The sequence below is a fragment of the Panthera onca genome, chromosome C1 (genome assembly GCF_046562875.1).
Source record: "Panthera onca isolate mPanOnc1 chromosome C1, mPanOnc1 haplotype 2, whole genome shotgun sequence".
NCBI lineage: Eukaryota > Metazoa > Chordata > Mammalia > Carnivora > Felidae > Panthera > Panthera onca.
Genome location: NC_138346.1, coordinates 38566227 through 38584030, shown reverse-complemented (window position 1 = coordinate 38584030; position 17804 = coordinate 38566227). Strand labels below are relative to the sequence as shown.

The window sequence follows — 17804 nt, the reverse complement described above, 5'->3', positions numbered from 1 at the left end:
TATGCCTAGCAGCTATGTAAGTCATCTTACAACACATAGGGTGATAAGTGTGACTGGAAATATATACTGAACCTATTTGATACATCCAAATTATCTTTAAAATACAAACTGTCCATACAGAGATCTAACATTCCTAGTCCAAGTTAATATGAAAAGCAGTAGCTGTGAGATTAGGATGCACAGAAATGAAACAATGAGATCTACCTGTTGTAAAGTAAACATATAATCATTTACCACAGAATATCTTCAAGGTGATTTCTAGTGGGGACTTAATTAGGCAGTGAGGGCATCTGTGAGAGATTAAGACCGGCATTTTCAGGGTTGGGTCTGTGTGTGGTGTGGTGTGTGTGTGTGTGTGTGTTAGAGGAAACAAAACAAGACAGAACAGCTTACCAATTCCAGACATTGTCTGTGGCCATAGGCAGCAGCATAATGTATGCTATTGTAACCTTCCTTGTCCCGGATAGATGGGTTTGCATCATTTTGAAGCAGAAACTCTAGACATCTGCAAGTATAAAAATGGGGTGTTATTTTAGAAAACATCTCTAGAGTAAAAGTTATAATTAATGTAAATATTCTCCTGTTATAAATGTTCCACAAAGCACTTTGTGGATTTAAGTGTTTCTTTAAAAGTCCTACAGCAATGGGGTGCCTGGGTGGCTCAGTCGGTTATGCTTCTAACTCTTGATCTTGACTCAGGCCATGATCTCACAGTTCATGAGTTTGAGCCCTGTACTGTCAGTGCAGAGCCTGCTTGGGATTCCGTCTCTCCCCCTCTCTGTTCCCCCCTCTCTCTCTCTCAAAATAAATAAACTTTTAAAAATATCCTACAGCAATGAAGGTTTATGTATTAAAAGTTTTACATGTTTGTGTTTTCTGTATCCATCTTTACTTCAGCTTAAAATAGCCATTCTAGAATTCAGGAAAAGCTTTAGGAACAAGAGGGTAGTTAAGTACCGTCCCCCACCTCAATTTATTGAAAGTACTATCCCCTCTTCACTGAGTTGTTTTAATGTCATTATCAATTATTGCATGTTTATCCATACATGGGCTCATTTCTGGACTCTGTTCTGTTACAATAATCCATTTGTCTCTTCCTGCATTGATTGGTTTTGTTTTTATAGTTTGCATACAATTGTATATTAGTTTCAGGTGTACAACATTGTGATTCAGCAATTCTATACATTATGCTGTGCTCACCACAACAAGTGTAGCTGCCGTCTGTCACCAATGTTACTACAATATTATTGATTCCCTGTGCTTCACTTTTCATCTCCATGACTTATTTATTTTACAACTGGAAATTTGTATCTCTAATCCCCTTTACCTATTTTGCCCATTCTTCCGCCCCTATCCTCTGGCAACCACCAGTTTGTTCTCTGTACTTATGAGTCTGTGTCTGGTTATGTTTGTTTGTTCACCTGTTTTGTTGTTTCGATTCCACACATAAGTGAGATTATATGATATCTGTCTTTCTCTGACTTACTTCACTTAGCATAATAAAGAATAATTCTCTTTTTCCTTTTCACCTTAAAGTACAGAACCTGTCTGTCGTCAGGATTACTGAGTAATGAGTTTTTGAGTTCCACGTTCAAAAGATGAGCTCTCAAATGTAACAAAGAAGTGGTCAGGCCATTACAGCAAGAGAGAGGGATCTACTTTTAACCTTGCTATTGGAGACTACCATCAATTCAAAGGTTAGAAAATGAAAATTAGGAAGAATAAGAAAATAACAACAGCAAAAGAACTTAAGAATAGCCCAAATAATAAAAAGATTAAAGGAACGGGCGAACACTTAAAAAATATAAAAGATTAACTCAGTAACCACATCTGAAGACAGACGCTTAAATTGCATCATTATGTATAGACTAGAACAAAATAATTAATAATAAACTTAGAAAGCCTTTTCGGAAAGAATTATAATTTTTCTAAAAGAGCCACAATCTTTACAATGGGTTGGAGGTAGGGGTGTGATGTGGCTCCAACTTGGCTGAAATGTCCCAAAGCCCAGGACACAAGTGCCGGGGGATGTAGGAATTCTGTTCAAGGTCTTCTAGTCAAAGAGAGAATAAGTAGTCAGGAAGCACCACTCCATAATTTCAGTTTTATATCCATGGCAGTGGGACAAATGTGTCCTCTACAAGGTCAAGCTGATTCAATTTCATACTCAAATCAAAATTCTCAAATGCTCGAATTATACTTACATCAAAATATGCAATGGAAGCATGTACATTAAATAAGACCATCCAAGGGAAAATGCCTATTGTTTCCTCAAACACTTTATTTTTGGTTCTATTTTTTTTAAAGTTTTTACTTTAATTCCAGTTAGTTCACATACCGTGTTATATTAATTTCAGGTGTACAATACAATAATTCAACACTTCCATACATCATCCTGTGACTCAAACACTTACCTATCTTTTGGCATAAGGCAAAAGGAGTAAATAAGTCACACATAGAGACGATTAACACAGATATTTTAATTTCTAGAAAAACTGATAAAAGACACAAATTTTTTACACTAAATATCTACAAGTTACCAGATTTATCCATCAAATGCTCCATAATAAATCAAACTATTATTGGAGTTCTGATATCATTCTGTCTTTGGTGATTTGTACCTTAAAAGGAAGTCTTTTTTTATTTTGGCAATTAAATGTCCATGGACGGGATCCCAGGTATGACTCATTTTAAATAGAATTTGGCTCTTGAAATAAAATCATTCAATAGGAAAAGGGTTCTAGTGGATTCACAACCCCCAGCTCCTGAAAGAGTCACATTGTAAAAAGCCAGTTGGCGGATTTAATATGTAATTCGGAAAAAACTTGGAATTGCTCCCAAAGTGTCATTTACCCCAGGATATAGCTGAACTATACTACCAGCAGTGTGATTTGAAAAAACAACAGCACTGTAGAATTTGAATATTCTCCATATCGTTTCCAAGGGAAAATACATTCCAGTTTTAACTGGGGATGCTTATCTCTTCTCCTCCCAGGGCTGTGGCTACCACTTTGGGCACCTGCGCTGCAAAATCAAGACCTGCACGTTAAGTCAGAGATGTATCTGGATGAGAGATGTAGCCTCTCTGCTTGGAAGAGCTCTCAGGAAGGCTGGTTCCCTGCCTCCCTTGCCTGTCCTGCTTTTTCCCTCTCCATCAGCCGTAAGAGGGTAAGAGGGCTGTTCTTGGCACGATTTCACTGGAGAAGGGGGTGCTGGCTGATGTGGCTTAAAATTCTACAGTCTTTGAATATCATTAAGTTTGGAATATTAGGGCAAAACCTTGGTCATTCTGCTTTACTCATGGCCATGTTTCCTGTCCCCACCCCAGTAACAGCCCAAGTTACGTCCCACAACCTGTATCAGGGCCACACTTTCTAACTTCTCTTCCACAATGGTCTGGACCTGGGAGGACAGCCCAGTGGACAGTGGGAAGACCCTAGAGGGGACACAAGCCTTCAGGTCACAAAGAAATTGGTTCTTCTGACAACTGGAGAAGAGAATAAACAAGTTAGGAACTGTGTGGGTGCAGACTCTTAAGAGAACTGTATCCACTAGTTTCAAGGAGGCAGGACACAAAGTGTGGGCAGTAATCATTCCTTTGTTCATTTGTTTAACAGTCACTGAACACCAGCGACACGCTGGCTACTGCACTGAGCAGAGCACAACCTTCACACTCTGCTTTGTTGCACAAGGACTCTCAGAGGATGAGGCATTACAGCTTCCTGTGCATCAACCCCCCTGGGTGATGGCAGGGACTCTGGCCCTTGTCACAGTACTAGCTAAGTCTCTGCCAGAAGCCAGAGAGAGAGGTGGGATGAGGTGGGGCAGGAGAAGTTGTGGGAAAGAGTGAAGGACTGTTTGTGAGCTGATGTTTGTGGGTTGGGGAGGGGAGGGAGAACACAACCACAGTATTGCATGCTGAAATTTCAAAACATTTATTTATAGGACCTGGTAAATAGTTACCCCCAGGTCATTAAAGGAGAGCTGATGGCCTGAGAGGAGGCTTAATGTGTCCCCTGAGGCATATGATGCATGGCAGTCAAAAATGATATTTAAGACACCTGTTCCTAAAAACTGCTGACCAATCACAGTGATGGTCTTGGCAAAGGGTTCAATTTTAGGAAGAGTTCCTTGTGTAAAAATAGCATAATTAAGGGATATATTAAAAGAACCATTTCCTCTTCACTAAAGGCAAGCCCATATCGCTTCCTCAATATCCCAAATCAAACCCTAGAATAGCAAGGGCTGCCCTACGTGACAACCCAGAAAAGCAGACAAGCATCAGTAATTACAACTTGTGCTTTAAGCTGAGAAGAAACTTACAATGCGGCTTCCTTTTCCTTCAGCTCTCTGGCTCTTTCAAGTTCTTCTGAATTTTCATGGGCATTTCCTAAGATAGTCTTACTTCTCAACATAAGGGAAAGAAAAAAAATTACAATTATTTGTTTTAATGGCAAAGCTGCTAGTGATTTTGGTACAACTTCTATCTCAACAACTTTTCCCCCAACCCAAAAGAAATAAGCACTCCTGATTTTCATTGAGGATCTACGTGGTTCTCTTAAACGCCATCCAGTAAATCTATTCTCTCCCAAGAAACCCAACTGAGAACATGACTTTCCTAGAATTTCCACCCTGGTTTCAGTAAGGAAGACAACAATTAAGTCGTCCTCCCCTCTATAAATATCCTAAACTCCCCAAGTAAATAGGAGGCAATTTAGCTTAGACCTCCCTGACTCCTACCACATTCCTTGTTGCCTCCTTGTCAGTTCAGCATCTCACTTATCCAGGAATGGGGTTCTAGTCACTCTTCAACTGACAGAGAAATTCTTCATCACATAGGATTCCTTTCTCAGCTTTAACATTGAAGTGTACTTGCTCCCACATTCTTTTCTAAGTGAGCAGCATAGAGCCTGCTATGTAATAAGGTCTCAATAAATGTTTGTCGAATTAATAACCTATGGGTCTACGGGATCCAGAGTGTAGGAACATCAGATTTGCCAATATTATGTAAACATAAAAAGAAAAATAGTGTTTCCCAAACTGGAAATATGGATTATAATCCATTATGGAATTATGAAATTAATTTAGTAGACTGCAGTAATTAGGGTTTTTTTTAACAAGATAAAAGAGAAAATATCAGAATGATCACACATAGTAAAAGTAAATATGGTTTTATGAAATTCTGCCTCCTTTTTACACACACACACACATCTATATAGACATATAGGTATTTAAAACCTATATATTTGAGTACATATACTGGGTCATGACATCAAATGTATTTCTTACCGTGGGTCACTGTGTAAAATATTTAAAAGCCACTGCTGTATACGAATAGAATTTAGCACTGACCCAGAATCAATTCCGTAACACAGAGTGGCAAGTAAGTCAATAGTTCTCCAAACAGGGTCACCAAAAGCATTCCTCTGAAGGAGGCCCTGGTCCTCAAGTCTTTGAGAACAATCTCATAAGCTGTGGGCACCTCTCACACCATTTCCACCTGACCTGGTTCACTTCTGCTTTTCATCCCTGGACACCTAGAATCCAAACATGTCCAGGGCATCCAGCTTCCTCTTTCCAGCTCCTGATAGAGCATTCTTGCCCAGGTTTGGAAAGAGTGCCAATTTTACACATACCAACGCTGGATTTGAAGGCTATTGGGATTATACATGGATGGATATTTTCGACATGTGACGTATTTATTAGCGAATGTAAGTTTGAGAGCCAATGAAGCATTTAAGAGGTGATGATGGCAACTGCAGTATATGACAAAATAAATCACAGCTGATCTCGAATGAACTGAAAACATGGGCTTGACAGCTCCACTTGGCATTCAACCCAAAGACGAGAGAAGAGAAATAATTGGGCAGTGACACGTAATAATCAAACATAAAGAGAGCAGAATGGGAAAACTGGGGTTAGGGATGAGGCAATTCTAACTCCTCTGGCCCTGGATGAGGGAGATTCTTCACTCACAGTTTCCATGAGGCAGTATGAAGAAAACTGAGTAAACCCACCCCCTGTAGCCATACCCCCAAAGTAAATTTGAGCAAGGCTGTTTTTACTTTCTATCCATGTCTGATGCAGCAGCATAGTGCAAAGCTGTCCGTCCCCAGTCATCTGTTTCATTAACGTTGGCCCCTGTGGTCACTAATGTCTCAATACAATGGAAATGACAATTTGCAGCTGCATAGTGCAAAGGCGTCCTGAAAAACAAAGAGCAATTTCTTACTTCATTCAGTCTGAAAAACAGACCTCCCCCCACCCATCATCAGCATTAGCACTGACAGCCTTATTCCTGGGAGTGGGGAAAGCTCTTCAGCTCTCAGAGTGTGGATGCCAAGGGACATGCCTTCATTTGAATTTATACATTGGAGCTGAGGATACAAAGACAGTGGCTTCAGACACGGCCACCTACCTGAGGATCTACCCTTTCTTTCCATTCCTAGTGCCTATCCTGGTTCCGATCTACATTACTGCTCTTTCAGACTATTGCAATACCATCCCTATTGGCCTCCTTAGCTCTAATCAAATTTCTATCTATTTCTAATTGGTATGAATGAAGAACTGGATTTTCTAAGGTCCAATACCCACATACGACATCCTGTTCTAAAGCCATCGGTCCTCTCCACTGAGCAAAGCCTTGATTCCTTAGTCTGGAATGGAAGACCTCCCCAAGCTGGGCCCAAACTACCTTTATAAAGTATCTGTCTCTCCCCTGGATGCACCCATTACTACAAGCCCTGTGGGGGTAGGGATGTAGGTTAATGGGAAGAACAATGCCCATGAGCTATACCAAACCACATCCCCTCTCTGGGCCTGGGCTTGCTCACCCTTGCTTCAATAAGGACCTGTGAGCAGCTGTCCCCTAACATCTATTCTAGGTCTAAAATTCCTAGAATTTTACATGCACATGTAAATTTATTACATGTATAACTCATTTAGTTTCTCCAAGCCACTTTTATTCATCTATTAGAAAAGGATAATAAGCATCCCCATATATCTCATAGAGAGACCATGAAAAACCAAATGGGTAATATATAAGAAACACATGCACCTTATAAAGAGTAAGGCATTGCAGAAACATGAAGCAATTTATTTTATATTACTTATTTTTAGTCCCCAATTATTTAACAGTTTATCTGGTGTGCCTAGCCAATATTTAGGGTATAATAATCAAATGAATTACTTTATATCAAAGTGAATAACTTTACTTCAAGAACTATTGATTAATTTTCAAGTACCACTCTTTTATATTTTAAAGTCAATGTATGGGCTCTTTTACTAGTTGACTTTCTCCTCTTTCATCCCCCCAAAAGTAAATTATAAGTATTTTACAAGATCCAGTCCTGTTCCTCAGGAGAGCCATGGACAGGTAAGAGGAGAGACAAAACAGAGAGTCCACTAGAACAGTGTGATATGTGCTTCAGTTGTGAAGTATGGAGGGTGCCAGGGGAAGGGGAGGGAGGTGTTACTTAACCTAAGTCTGGAAGGGTGGGTAGGAGTACCATAGGTAGGTTGGTAAGAGAAGACATCTGTAGCATCTCCAAGAGCCAGGGTGCATGTGGAGAGGAGGGGTAGAGAGATGCATGGAAAAAAAAAAAAAACTGGAAGAAGACACACTGACATTTCTAAACAGAGCTGTGAGAGGAGATGCCTTCCTTGGGGCTTGTGCCTGCTTTGTTGTGTTTCACTACAAAAAGGGATTTCCTTCTGAGGACAGAATCTCCCCAGCTAGCTTCCCTGTTTACCATTTCAGTATAACATGATTTCCAGATGGATTGCTCCCCACTCCTTTTACTTAGGCACTTGAAGCAGAGTTCCCTGTTTACATACCTCCCACACTTGTCCTTTTTATGGAAATCTGCTCCGCTGCTCTGCAAGAGTTTTATACATTCCACGTTACTAGAAAGACAGGGAAAACATTATTAAGATGGCAGACGTCAATTGCTGGGCTACCTTCAGAAAGAGCTGTTTTTGAAGTGTGGGCCAAGATGGAATGATAGTTCCAGCTTTAAATTCTGCTAACACAAAAACAACGTGAACATATGAGGAAGGTAATATTGCAAGGATCTAAAGTTCCTGGAATTCCTTTTTCCATAAATCAATGCATTAAAGAGCCTGATGGAACATTTTCAATTCCATGACCAAGGTATTTAATTATTTTTACATGGTTATTATTACATGATTAAACCTTTAAGTGATGGTTTCATCATTTATCCTGAAATTCTCTTTCAAAAGCATCAAGGGTTTGGGAAATAACCCCTTAAACATATGATGATTTTGCATCACCTTTAAACAATGAGCCAGAATGGAGAAGCATTACCTTTTATCACAGCAGAATGAATTCACTGTGATAACCGTTTTCAACCCAGACTCTCCATAATGGAAAATAAAACAGCTGCATTTCCCTGCCTTTGTAATATAGGTAAATAAATGTGCAAAAAATAAAAGGCCAAAAGTGATGTAATGGAGCATAGTGATCTTCCAAAGCTTCTTTGTCATTTGCAGAAGCAATAAATCATATTTAGTAAAGAAAAAAGGACCCACTGAAGTGAATTTTCCTATTGAAGGGCATGTAGCTAAATATTAATTCTACTAGGAATTTCAGATATGTATCCAGAATGGTGTGTTTCCACTTTCTGTGTAGGTCTGATATTTTTTTCAAATGTCGGCATAAAAAGAGACAATCATCCATTATTGTTTTAAACTTGGAATGCTGAGAAGTAGTCTCAGATTTACTATTTTATTATCATTTAAATATGAAAAATGATCTCATTAATGATGAACCTGAGCAGGGTCCCCCCCCCATCCACCCTTTGTAGTCACCTCTCTCAGAGAACTAGCTGTTTCTGTCATAAAATATAAGAACTTTCTGAGACCATTATGTGTCTGTGTAGCGTGCCCATTGATAGGCACCTGTCTCTTACTGAATGAACACAAAGGATCAAGGGCAGAGGCAGATCTAGTTGTGTGGCTCATGAGACTCATTTGGGGAGAGGGGTTGGGTAGAGGGAGATTCATTTAAAAAATAATACATAACTATGAATATAAAACTAAATACAAGATTTTGGAAGGGACCCATGCAAATAAAGGCCCTGAGGTTTCACAGTCAACCCACCTCTGATAAAGAGGTAATGCCTTTGATAATGTACAGATGACAAATGGAGAGGTATTGCTTCTCCTTAAGGACTAGAAACTTGATTAAGAACTAACACCTTACCCAAACAAGGTCATCTGAGAGAGGCCATGTTTGGTCAATATATGGTCATATATCAATAACATATTGATCAGAGGCTTAATTTCACCACTGATATGAAGAAGAGTACCTGATTAAAACATGCTTTCTACAACTTAAAAAAAAAAAAAAGGCAAGGATTAAATCATTTCTTGCCTATCCTTTGGGTTTTCTTGACCTTTGTTCACATTTAACCATTTAAGTACTTAAAAATCAGCTTTGAAATAAGGACAAAAATATCTGCAAATAAACATGAACTAATTCAATCTTGGATTCCCTTGTGCATCATCCATCTACTAGCAACAACAAAAGAAGAAAAACTTAGGAACAAATCTCAAATTATTTTCTTTTGGTAGCGTATCAGCTAGATACACATTCTATAAGGCTTGAAGACCTACAATTTAAAAAAAATAAGGAAAAGGAAGAGAAGAGAAAACAGAAGAAAAATGATTTTCTATATGAGATGGGCCAACAATTTTTCTTTGGAAGAACAAACGTACAATTAATCTGCAAGTGGAATAGTGATAGTGATATTTGGTGTTGGTAGAAATGATTCTTTACCCATCTTACTACAGAAATTGACTTTGATTCACAGACAACTTGAGTCAATGAAGATAAATTAGAGGAGTTAAGTCATGAAATAACAACTGAAATTGCTAACTACTCACCCTCCTGCAGCGGCAGCATGAAGGCACGTTCTTCCAAATTTATCTGGGGTGTCTATTTCAAAGCCTGCAGACAGCACGTGCTCATTACTAAACAAGGATACTATGCTATACTTTTGTCCTAGTTAAACCACAAGAAACATTGCAGAGACAGAAAAATCAGTTAGTAGAAAAACCAGAATGCAAGCAATTGTAGTCAGAAAGAGGTTGTCATGGAAACGAATGGTAACTGCTCAAGCTTGGCAATTTTATAGGAAGAACCGTGAAGTCTAGAAGAATTTATTTTCACATTCAGCCCTGGGTGAACCACAGCCCCATATTTCAATCCCAGGGTAGAAATTTATGAAACCAATTTGAGATAAGTAGGGCAATAGACAGGCAGACAGAACACATGGAGAAAACATGGACAGCAAAGGAGTAATCTTAACATGCTGGAGTAGATATTTTCTTATGTGTATTATTAGCTTCCAGTTGGTTTAAGATCTGGGAAACATGCTTTCATGCAGGGATTATTTTTAAACATGCCAAAAGCAGTGAAAGCAGAATCAACCATAGGTAAAGCACTTAAAAGGAAAAAAATGCCTCTGGGATGTCTGTTGAATTAATTCATAAACAATCTTTGCCTTGCAGACCTCTATCACCTTTGAAAGCCAGGAACTTCTTAATACATGGAGGTTGGCAGAAGCAGTGATAAGAAAGATTAGCAAAGCTCCAAACCAGAAGGAATTTCTTGGTTCTAAACAGTCCCATATTTAAAAAAATAAAAATTAAACATAGGTGGAGGGGGATCGAACTGTAGTGATTTTTCAGAGGCCACAGAATGGGGAGGTAACATGACATTTCTACTGTCAAAATGTGGGGAATTGCCCTTTTTCCTTTGTTGAAAAGATTAACTGTTAAATCCGCCATTTTCAGCCTCGAAGATGTTTTTTCTGATTACAACAAACTTCCGGTAAGCTACGGCCATCCCTTCCTGCCTCTCACTCTGGATCACCCAAGCTTTAACTTGAAAAACAGACAAGGCTCTCATTCTGGGGCAGGAATACGGACACTCAAACAGTAACAACACCAAGTACTGCTGGGAGCTGTCCCCAGACCAGGTCAGGAATATCATGAAGTGCAGGCAGCCACTTACTCTAATCGGACACCTAGAGCCGTCTGGCTCATTTACAGGACACATTAAGCCTCATCTGTGGTAATGGGGTTACTTACCCGATGATAGCAGCTTTCTGCAGCAGTCAGAGTGAGCATTTAGGGCAGCTAAATGTAAGGGGAACATGCTATGGATTCCACACCTGAGGAGGAAAAGAACGGAGCAGCTCAATGGTAACAGATCTCAAGATACATGCAGAAGAACAACAACCTTTCTAGAAGTTCTCTGATGAAAATGAAATCCACAACACCTCGCTTAGGGACTCTTGCCTGAAATAATTTTATAATTCTTTCACTCAGACAGGAATTGTGGAATCATTTTCTTAAAAAAATAAAATCCTAAACCCAGAACAGAATTAAAAACCCCTAACAACACGGAATGTATAACTTCTTTTCTTTTTAACTAAAAAAATTTTTTTAATGTTTATTTATTTTTGAGAGCAAGAGAGACAGAGCATGAGGGGTGGAGGGGCAGAGACAGAGAGAGGGAGACACAGAATCTGAAGCAGCTCCAGGCTCTGAGCTGACAGCACAGAGCCCAAAGCAGAGCTTGAACCGTGAGTAGATCTCACGAACCGTGAGATCATGATCTACTGAGCCACGCAGGTGCCCCGAGGAATGTATATCTTCAAGAGAATATTCCCTATAAATGGTGACTCTACACTGAGAATTAATTTACCTTTTTTTTCAGCTTAGCAATTTTATGTCAGCAACCTGTTTTACTCAGCAACCTGTTTTATTCCTTGAATTGATGAATAAATACTATTGACTCATTATGTGCTAAGCACTTTGCTAAGAATTAATAATGACTGTATTATTGAAAATAAAACTTTGGATGAGAATAAAAACTAATGTTTACCTTTTGCAGGTGCAATGTCATCTTCCTAATAAAGTTTTATATTGCACATTAACCCACATCAGGACATGAGTCATGAAAATGTGCTGAAGCAGTAAACATTATCTTGCATACATTTCATCAATCTAGCATATTTTCCCTAACAGTATTACAGAAAGAATCTAGAAAAGGACTTTTTGGACTGATACCCCACCATAAAACAGTCCCCAGGATGATCCCTTAAGGGATCGGCAGCCTTCTGATGGCAGTGCTTTTTGCTTTCAGAATCAAATCCTCCTCTTGCCCATCACCTCTCCTCGAACAAGGACCCAAAGCCGTGTGCGGAACTGTAGTTCCTAACAAACAGCATCATCAGGAGTTTCCTGTGTACTTATAAGCATTTATAATGTTAGTGTTCATTTCTCAGAGCATATTGTTATATTCAAACACTGTATTTCAGATTTTGTAAATCCTCTGCATAACACTAGTATATATACTTACACCTGCAGTATTAATCACCTAAGTTTCTTCTCTGCCATAAAGTTGCCGTTTTCAGATTCTACACTGCATTAAAAACCACATACAGTTTGAATTTGTTAGGTTTCAGATACATGAATTTTATTTGCTCTCCTAAAAGCTATTATGATGTGTGTGAATGTGTGAAAGTATCTACATATTCACAGATATTTCATGGTATGCAGTGTTTTGCCAAATCTGAGTCTGCCAGCAATTAACCACCTCTCTCTTTCCGTCAAAACTTCTCTCTGCGTATCGGTGTTTTTGTTCAGTCTTCCCTCTGTTCGTTTCTCTTTCCCTATATGGAGATTTCCAACCCAGTGTATATAATAGCTGGCATCCATCAAGAGATGCAATTTGCTTGTCTTCTGGGCAGTGTCATGTGGAGGAGAACTGCTTGTAATTGCCTCTCTCATCATTTACAAAAAAAATTCTGAAAAGCAATTGCACCAGTGACAACCTTGATGCTCATGGAAGGAAGAGTGAGTTGGGGGATGGGAGAGAAGCCTTTCTATCTATGCTGCTGTTTAAATTGTTCCCTCTTGATTCCAGTGAAACATAGTAATTTTGTAAAATGTCTAACATGCTTTAAAAACACCTTACTAAATGGAATTTTAAGCCAACGAGACTTTACCTAACCATTTTTGTTTGTTTAGGGCAAGTAAGGCAAAAATATATGATTATATGAATATCTCTGGATATTTTCAAGAGAACAACAATATTTTCTAGGATGGTTTCAAGTTCCTGAAAGAATGTGCCTGAAATTAGATTGGATCTCTCAAGATTTCTTTGATCCTTTCCTCATTCGTTAAAAATAATTTTAAGAGGGGCGCCTGGGTGGCTCAGTCGGTTAAGCGGCCGAATTCGGCCCAGGTCATGATCTCGCGGTCCGTGAGTTCGAGCCCCGCGTCAGGCTCTGTGCTGACAGCTCAGAGCCTGGAGCCTGTTTCAGATTCTGTGTCTCCCTCTCTCTGACCCTCCCCCGTTCATGCTCTGTCTCTCTCTGTCTCAAAAATAAATAAAAGTTAAAAAAAAAAAAAAAATAATAATAATTTTAAGAGGCACCTGGGTGGCTCAGTTGGTTAAGCATCTGACTTCTGCTCAGGTCATGATCTCACAGTTCGTGAGTTCAAGCCCCATGTCGGGCTCTATGCTGACAGCTCAGAGCCTGGAGCCTGCTTCAGATTCTGTGCCTCCCTCTCTCTCTGTCCCTCCCCTGCTCACAGTCTGTCTCTCTCTCTCTCAAAAATAAATAAAAAGTAAAAAATAATTTTAATAAAAATATATAAACGTGTGTACAAATATATGTAAAATATAAATATATGAAAATTTTATATATTAAACACATATATATACATACATATGCACACACATATGTATATATGCAATAAAATATATATTTTTAAGGATACAAAAAGTATATATCTTTATATACAATAATACAAGCAAATGAACTGGAGAAAATAGCATCAATATCTATAAGAAACCAATTAGGAAAAACATAAAAAGTGTAAATGATAGTATAACAGCAATAGTATTGTAACATATTCCATACACTTCATCATTGTTTTCAGATAATTCATCATACTCTACATTAGCTAATTCTTTTTTTCCTGCTACTTGTAAACTTGAGAAGATAAAAGAGGTAGAACCATTCTAAAAGATCTAGCAAAAATTCTATTTGGTATATGTTTTTTATTCCATAGTTAATAAAAAATCACTACCTCAATTAAGTTTTGAAAACATATTAATTTAGACCCAAGTATTATTGGCAAATATTAGGCCAAGATTGGAAAGAGAATAAAAATTAAATTCAGAATTTTTGAATCACTTTAGAAATGATTCATGCATTTCAAAATAAAATTATTCCTTTACTGTTATAAAGTAAGACTACTTATAAGGAAAGGCCATAAAACCTTTGGCAGGAAAATTAGGGTTTGGCTGCCTTAGTCAAATAAGAAGCATCATCTTACTTCATCAGGTATACATCGAAGAAGATCAAGAAATAAAGACGTCAGGTAACCGTAAACTTAACAATGCATAAATTGCAGGAGAGAGGAGACCAATTCTACCTAAAATGCTACATTTATTTGACCAGTCATAAAATTAATGAGATACATTTGTATTAGCTATTTCTTTTCTTTTTTTTCATGTTTTTATTTATTTTTGAGAGAGAGAGAGAGCAGGGGAGGGACAGAGAGAGAGCAGGGGTAGGGACAGAGAGAGAGAGAGGAGACAAAGAACCCAAAGCAACCAGCAGGCTCTGAGCTGTCAGCACAAAGCCCAATGCGGGGCTCGAACTTGTGAACTGTGAGATCGTGCTTTGAGCTGAAATCGGATACTTAACCAACTGAGCCACCCAGGTACCCCTGTATTAGCTATTTCTAATTTAGGTGTTACCTGTGTCTCCTACCCAGTTACTTTAGAACAAATAAGGTCAGCATAAACTGTAGGGACCTATCAGAAGTAAGGAGAGGGTTTGTGCAGGATTAGAATAAAAGTTCTTTTAAGCTTTCCCCTTGGCATCAGAGAGCTACGGCGGTCACTTCCCACCTCCAGTGCTTTCTAGAACTTTCCCTTTGGCTGTATGCTAAAAAAACCACTGCGGTTAAGGTGATGGGATCAGAAACCTTGGGTTTGAGTCCTAGTTTTGACACTTGCTAGCTATTGGATCTTTGGGAAGTACACAATGGTTTCCTCATCCAGAAAATAAATAAGATTCCTTCATCCAGAAAATAAATATAATAATAGTGTCAATCTCACAGAACAATTGTAAGGGCTAATTAATAATGTACACCAAGTGCTAAATAAGGGGTCTGGCCATGATAAGCCTTTACCATACAAGTATTGTATTATTGCCCTTGAAATTATTATTAGCTTAGTTGGAAAATTGGCAGTCTATGAGTTTTAAAGTTGTAATCAGGCAATGATTCCTTAAAATCAGGTTTGTGATTCTTTCTTTCTTAAAATCAGGTTTGTGATTCTTTCTCCCTTCCTTCCCTCCTTCCTTCCTTCCTTCCTTCCTTCCTTCCTTCCTTTCTTTCTGTTTGTAATTCTTTAAAAGCCAAGAATAGGGGCGCCTGGGTGGCTTGGTCGGTTGAGCGTCCGACTTCGGCTCAGGTCATGATCTCACGGTCCGTGAGTTCAAGCCCCGCATCAGGCTCTGTGCTGACAGCTCAGAGCCTGGAGCCTGTTTCAGATTCTGTGTCTCCCTCTCTCTCTGCCCCTCGCCTGTTCATGCTCTGTCTCTGTCTCAAAAATTAATAAACGTTAAAAAAAAATTTAAAAAAAAATAAATAAAAGCCAAGAATAACTTGTGATCTGCTAGCATTTCTGCTATCTTCCTACATTTCAAAATTCTTTATGATAATTATCTCACAAGTCCCCTAGGGAAGGTGGATTGATTTAGTTTTGCCCACTGAGCAGGTGAGATAAAAACATGTGATGGTTTTTGATCCTCAAAGGATTTTATGATTCTTACTCAGCTGATCAACCCAAATCAAAAAATCAGTTTCCTATTAATTTTATCTATGTCATTCCAAGTATTATCACGCACCCCTAAGCTATAGGCATTTGGGTATAACTCGCAACAGTGAGGCCTGGTTCTTGCTGTTTGCAACCTACTGACACTTTTAGCGGTTTCTTTTGAATCAAGACCAAACACTCTAATGTGGCTTACAAGGTCCCTTCGGGGTCAAGGTGTTGCTTAACCAGCCAGTATTCTAGAATCTCAGTGGACTTCTATCCCTTTGTCCTGGAGGAACCAAGGCTCATTCCTGCCCAGGCTTTGTTTGGTACATGCAGGTCCCCTCTTGAAATTCATCCTTCTGCCTTGGCTCCTTGTAGCCTTTCTCAAACCAGTTAGTGCATCTCTGGAGGCCACTGGAAATACCTTTGGGCTTTCAAGAGTTCTCCGTGGGAATTGTTAAACTCTCTTTTCCTTTTGATGATAACCTAAAGCAAGTGGTATAAAAGCATATTTTGGCTTCCCTCAACAACCACCTTCTTACCACAGACCTCCGCCAGATGTCAGCGCCCAAGTCTGTATTCAGGGTCACAGTGCTGCCATGTGGAACTACTGTGATTGGCAGGGGCCAATAAGAACAGAAGAAAGGTGGACTTAATAGACAAATGATGTCTGGACCTGGGAAGGGCCAGTGATAATGCAGTATGCTGAGCCTTCTATATGTACCGAATTTGGCAGTAGTTGGCCTTTGTGTTGTGTGATGAGCCCACGGTCCCTCTATTGCGTTTGAAGCCACTGCAAAACCTCTACTCCCACAGCATGTACTGACCTCTAAAGAGTCAGCACCTTGGCCACCAGGACAACTCCATGGAAATGGTGATTGAATTTTGGCAAATTGTGCACTATCACATCGTCCACTACATAGAGAGGCAGCAAGCTTCTTGCTGAGGAGCCTCACCTCCAGATCCAGATGCACAGAGTCTCATTTCCAGCCCCTCACAAGCTCTGTGACCGTGGGCAAGTAACTGAACCTCTCTGTGCCTCATTCACTTCACCTTTAAGATGGCAATAATATATCACTTACTCCATGGAGTTGTTGTGGTAATTGAAGGTAATTCCTCCTCAGAGTGGCACTTAGCATGAGTAAGCACTCATGAATGTTTGCTACTACTGTAAGCCTGTTAAAGTTGAGTGCTGTTTGCATGTGTTTTGTAATTTTTTTTTGGATTTATTGATAAAATAGAGTCAAAAGCTTAAGGAGTTTCTATCTAGTCTTACGTTTATACATATTCAAGTAACACTATAATAAAAACAATTTGTCTACACTTAAGATCTGCAGACTCCCATGACCTAACTCATCACTATACACCTTGCAATCTTCAGTAACCATTGCTCCTTCCGGAAACCCCACCCCCAGCCCTGCCATGTCCCACATATGTTCTGTGTCCAGTAGCACCCAGCGATTATTCTGGCATCACACTTTGCATGCATGATTGTAACTGCTTGTTTATTTCTTGCCCCCAGTGGAATTATAAATTCCTTGAGGGCAGGGAATTCTGTAACCCCAGAAACGGACACAGGGGGTTATACTTCACAGACCTTCAACAAACATTTAGTGAATGAACAGATGTTGGAACCAGTTACCTGTGTAACTGTAATACCCCTAATTTTGCTGTGGTTGAGGCAGAAAAACACGTGAGAGCATAATCAGTAAGGTGGAAGACAAATTAAAATCCCAGAGAAAAGTGTCCCAAACCTAAAAAAAGGGCTAAACCCTAGGGCTAAACCTAAAAAGGGCTTTGACACCACATAAAGTTGCGTGAGCACTGAGTCAAGTTGCAGAAGTGCTCTGACTTGACGTTCAGACAAGGAAAAAGAATACCAAAAACATTCATTTGGCCCTAGAATGAGGTTCCAATAAATTCATAAGAA

At 39.2% G+C, this 17804-nt stretch overlaps 1 protein-coding gene across 9 annotated transcripts in view; it reads right to left on the bottom strand.

The window, feature by feature from the left end:
* The window catches only part of ANKRD44 (ankyrin repeat domain 44), a 341765-nt gene that overhangs the window by 115684 nt on the left and 208277 nt on the right, over positions 1 to 17804 (bottom strand). For 5 of the 9 annotated variants that reach the window (XM_078451045.2, XM_078451043.2, XM_078451046.2 and 2 more), the window contains exons 11-16: positions 11116 to 11198; positions 9907 to 9970; positions 7837 to 7905; positions 6066 to 6206; positions 4324 to 4407; positions 394 to 505 (exon numbers count right to left, since the gene is read on the bottom strand). In XM_078451045.2, coding sequence (XP_078307171.2) covers positions 394 to 505; positions 4324 to 4407; positions 6066 to 6206; positions 7837 to 7905; positions 9907 to 9970; positions 11116 to 11198 — 553 coding nt within the window. The remainder of the gene's footprint in view (positions 1 to 393; positions 506 to 4323; positions 4408 to 6065; positions 6207 to 7836; positions 7906 to 9906; positions 9971 to 11115; positions 11199 to 17804) is intronic. The other 4 variants (XM_078451044.2, XM_078451047.2, XM_078451051.2 and 1 more) reach the window with 2 other exon arrangements.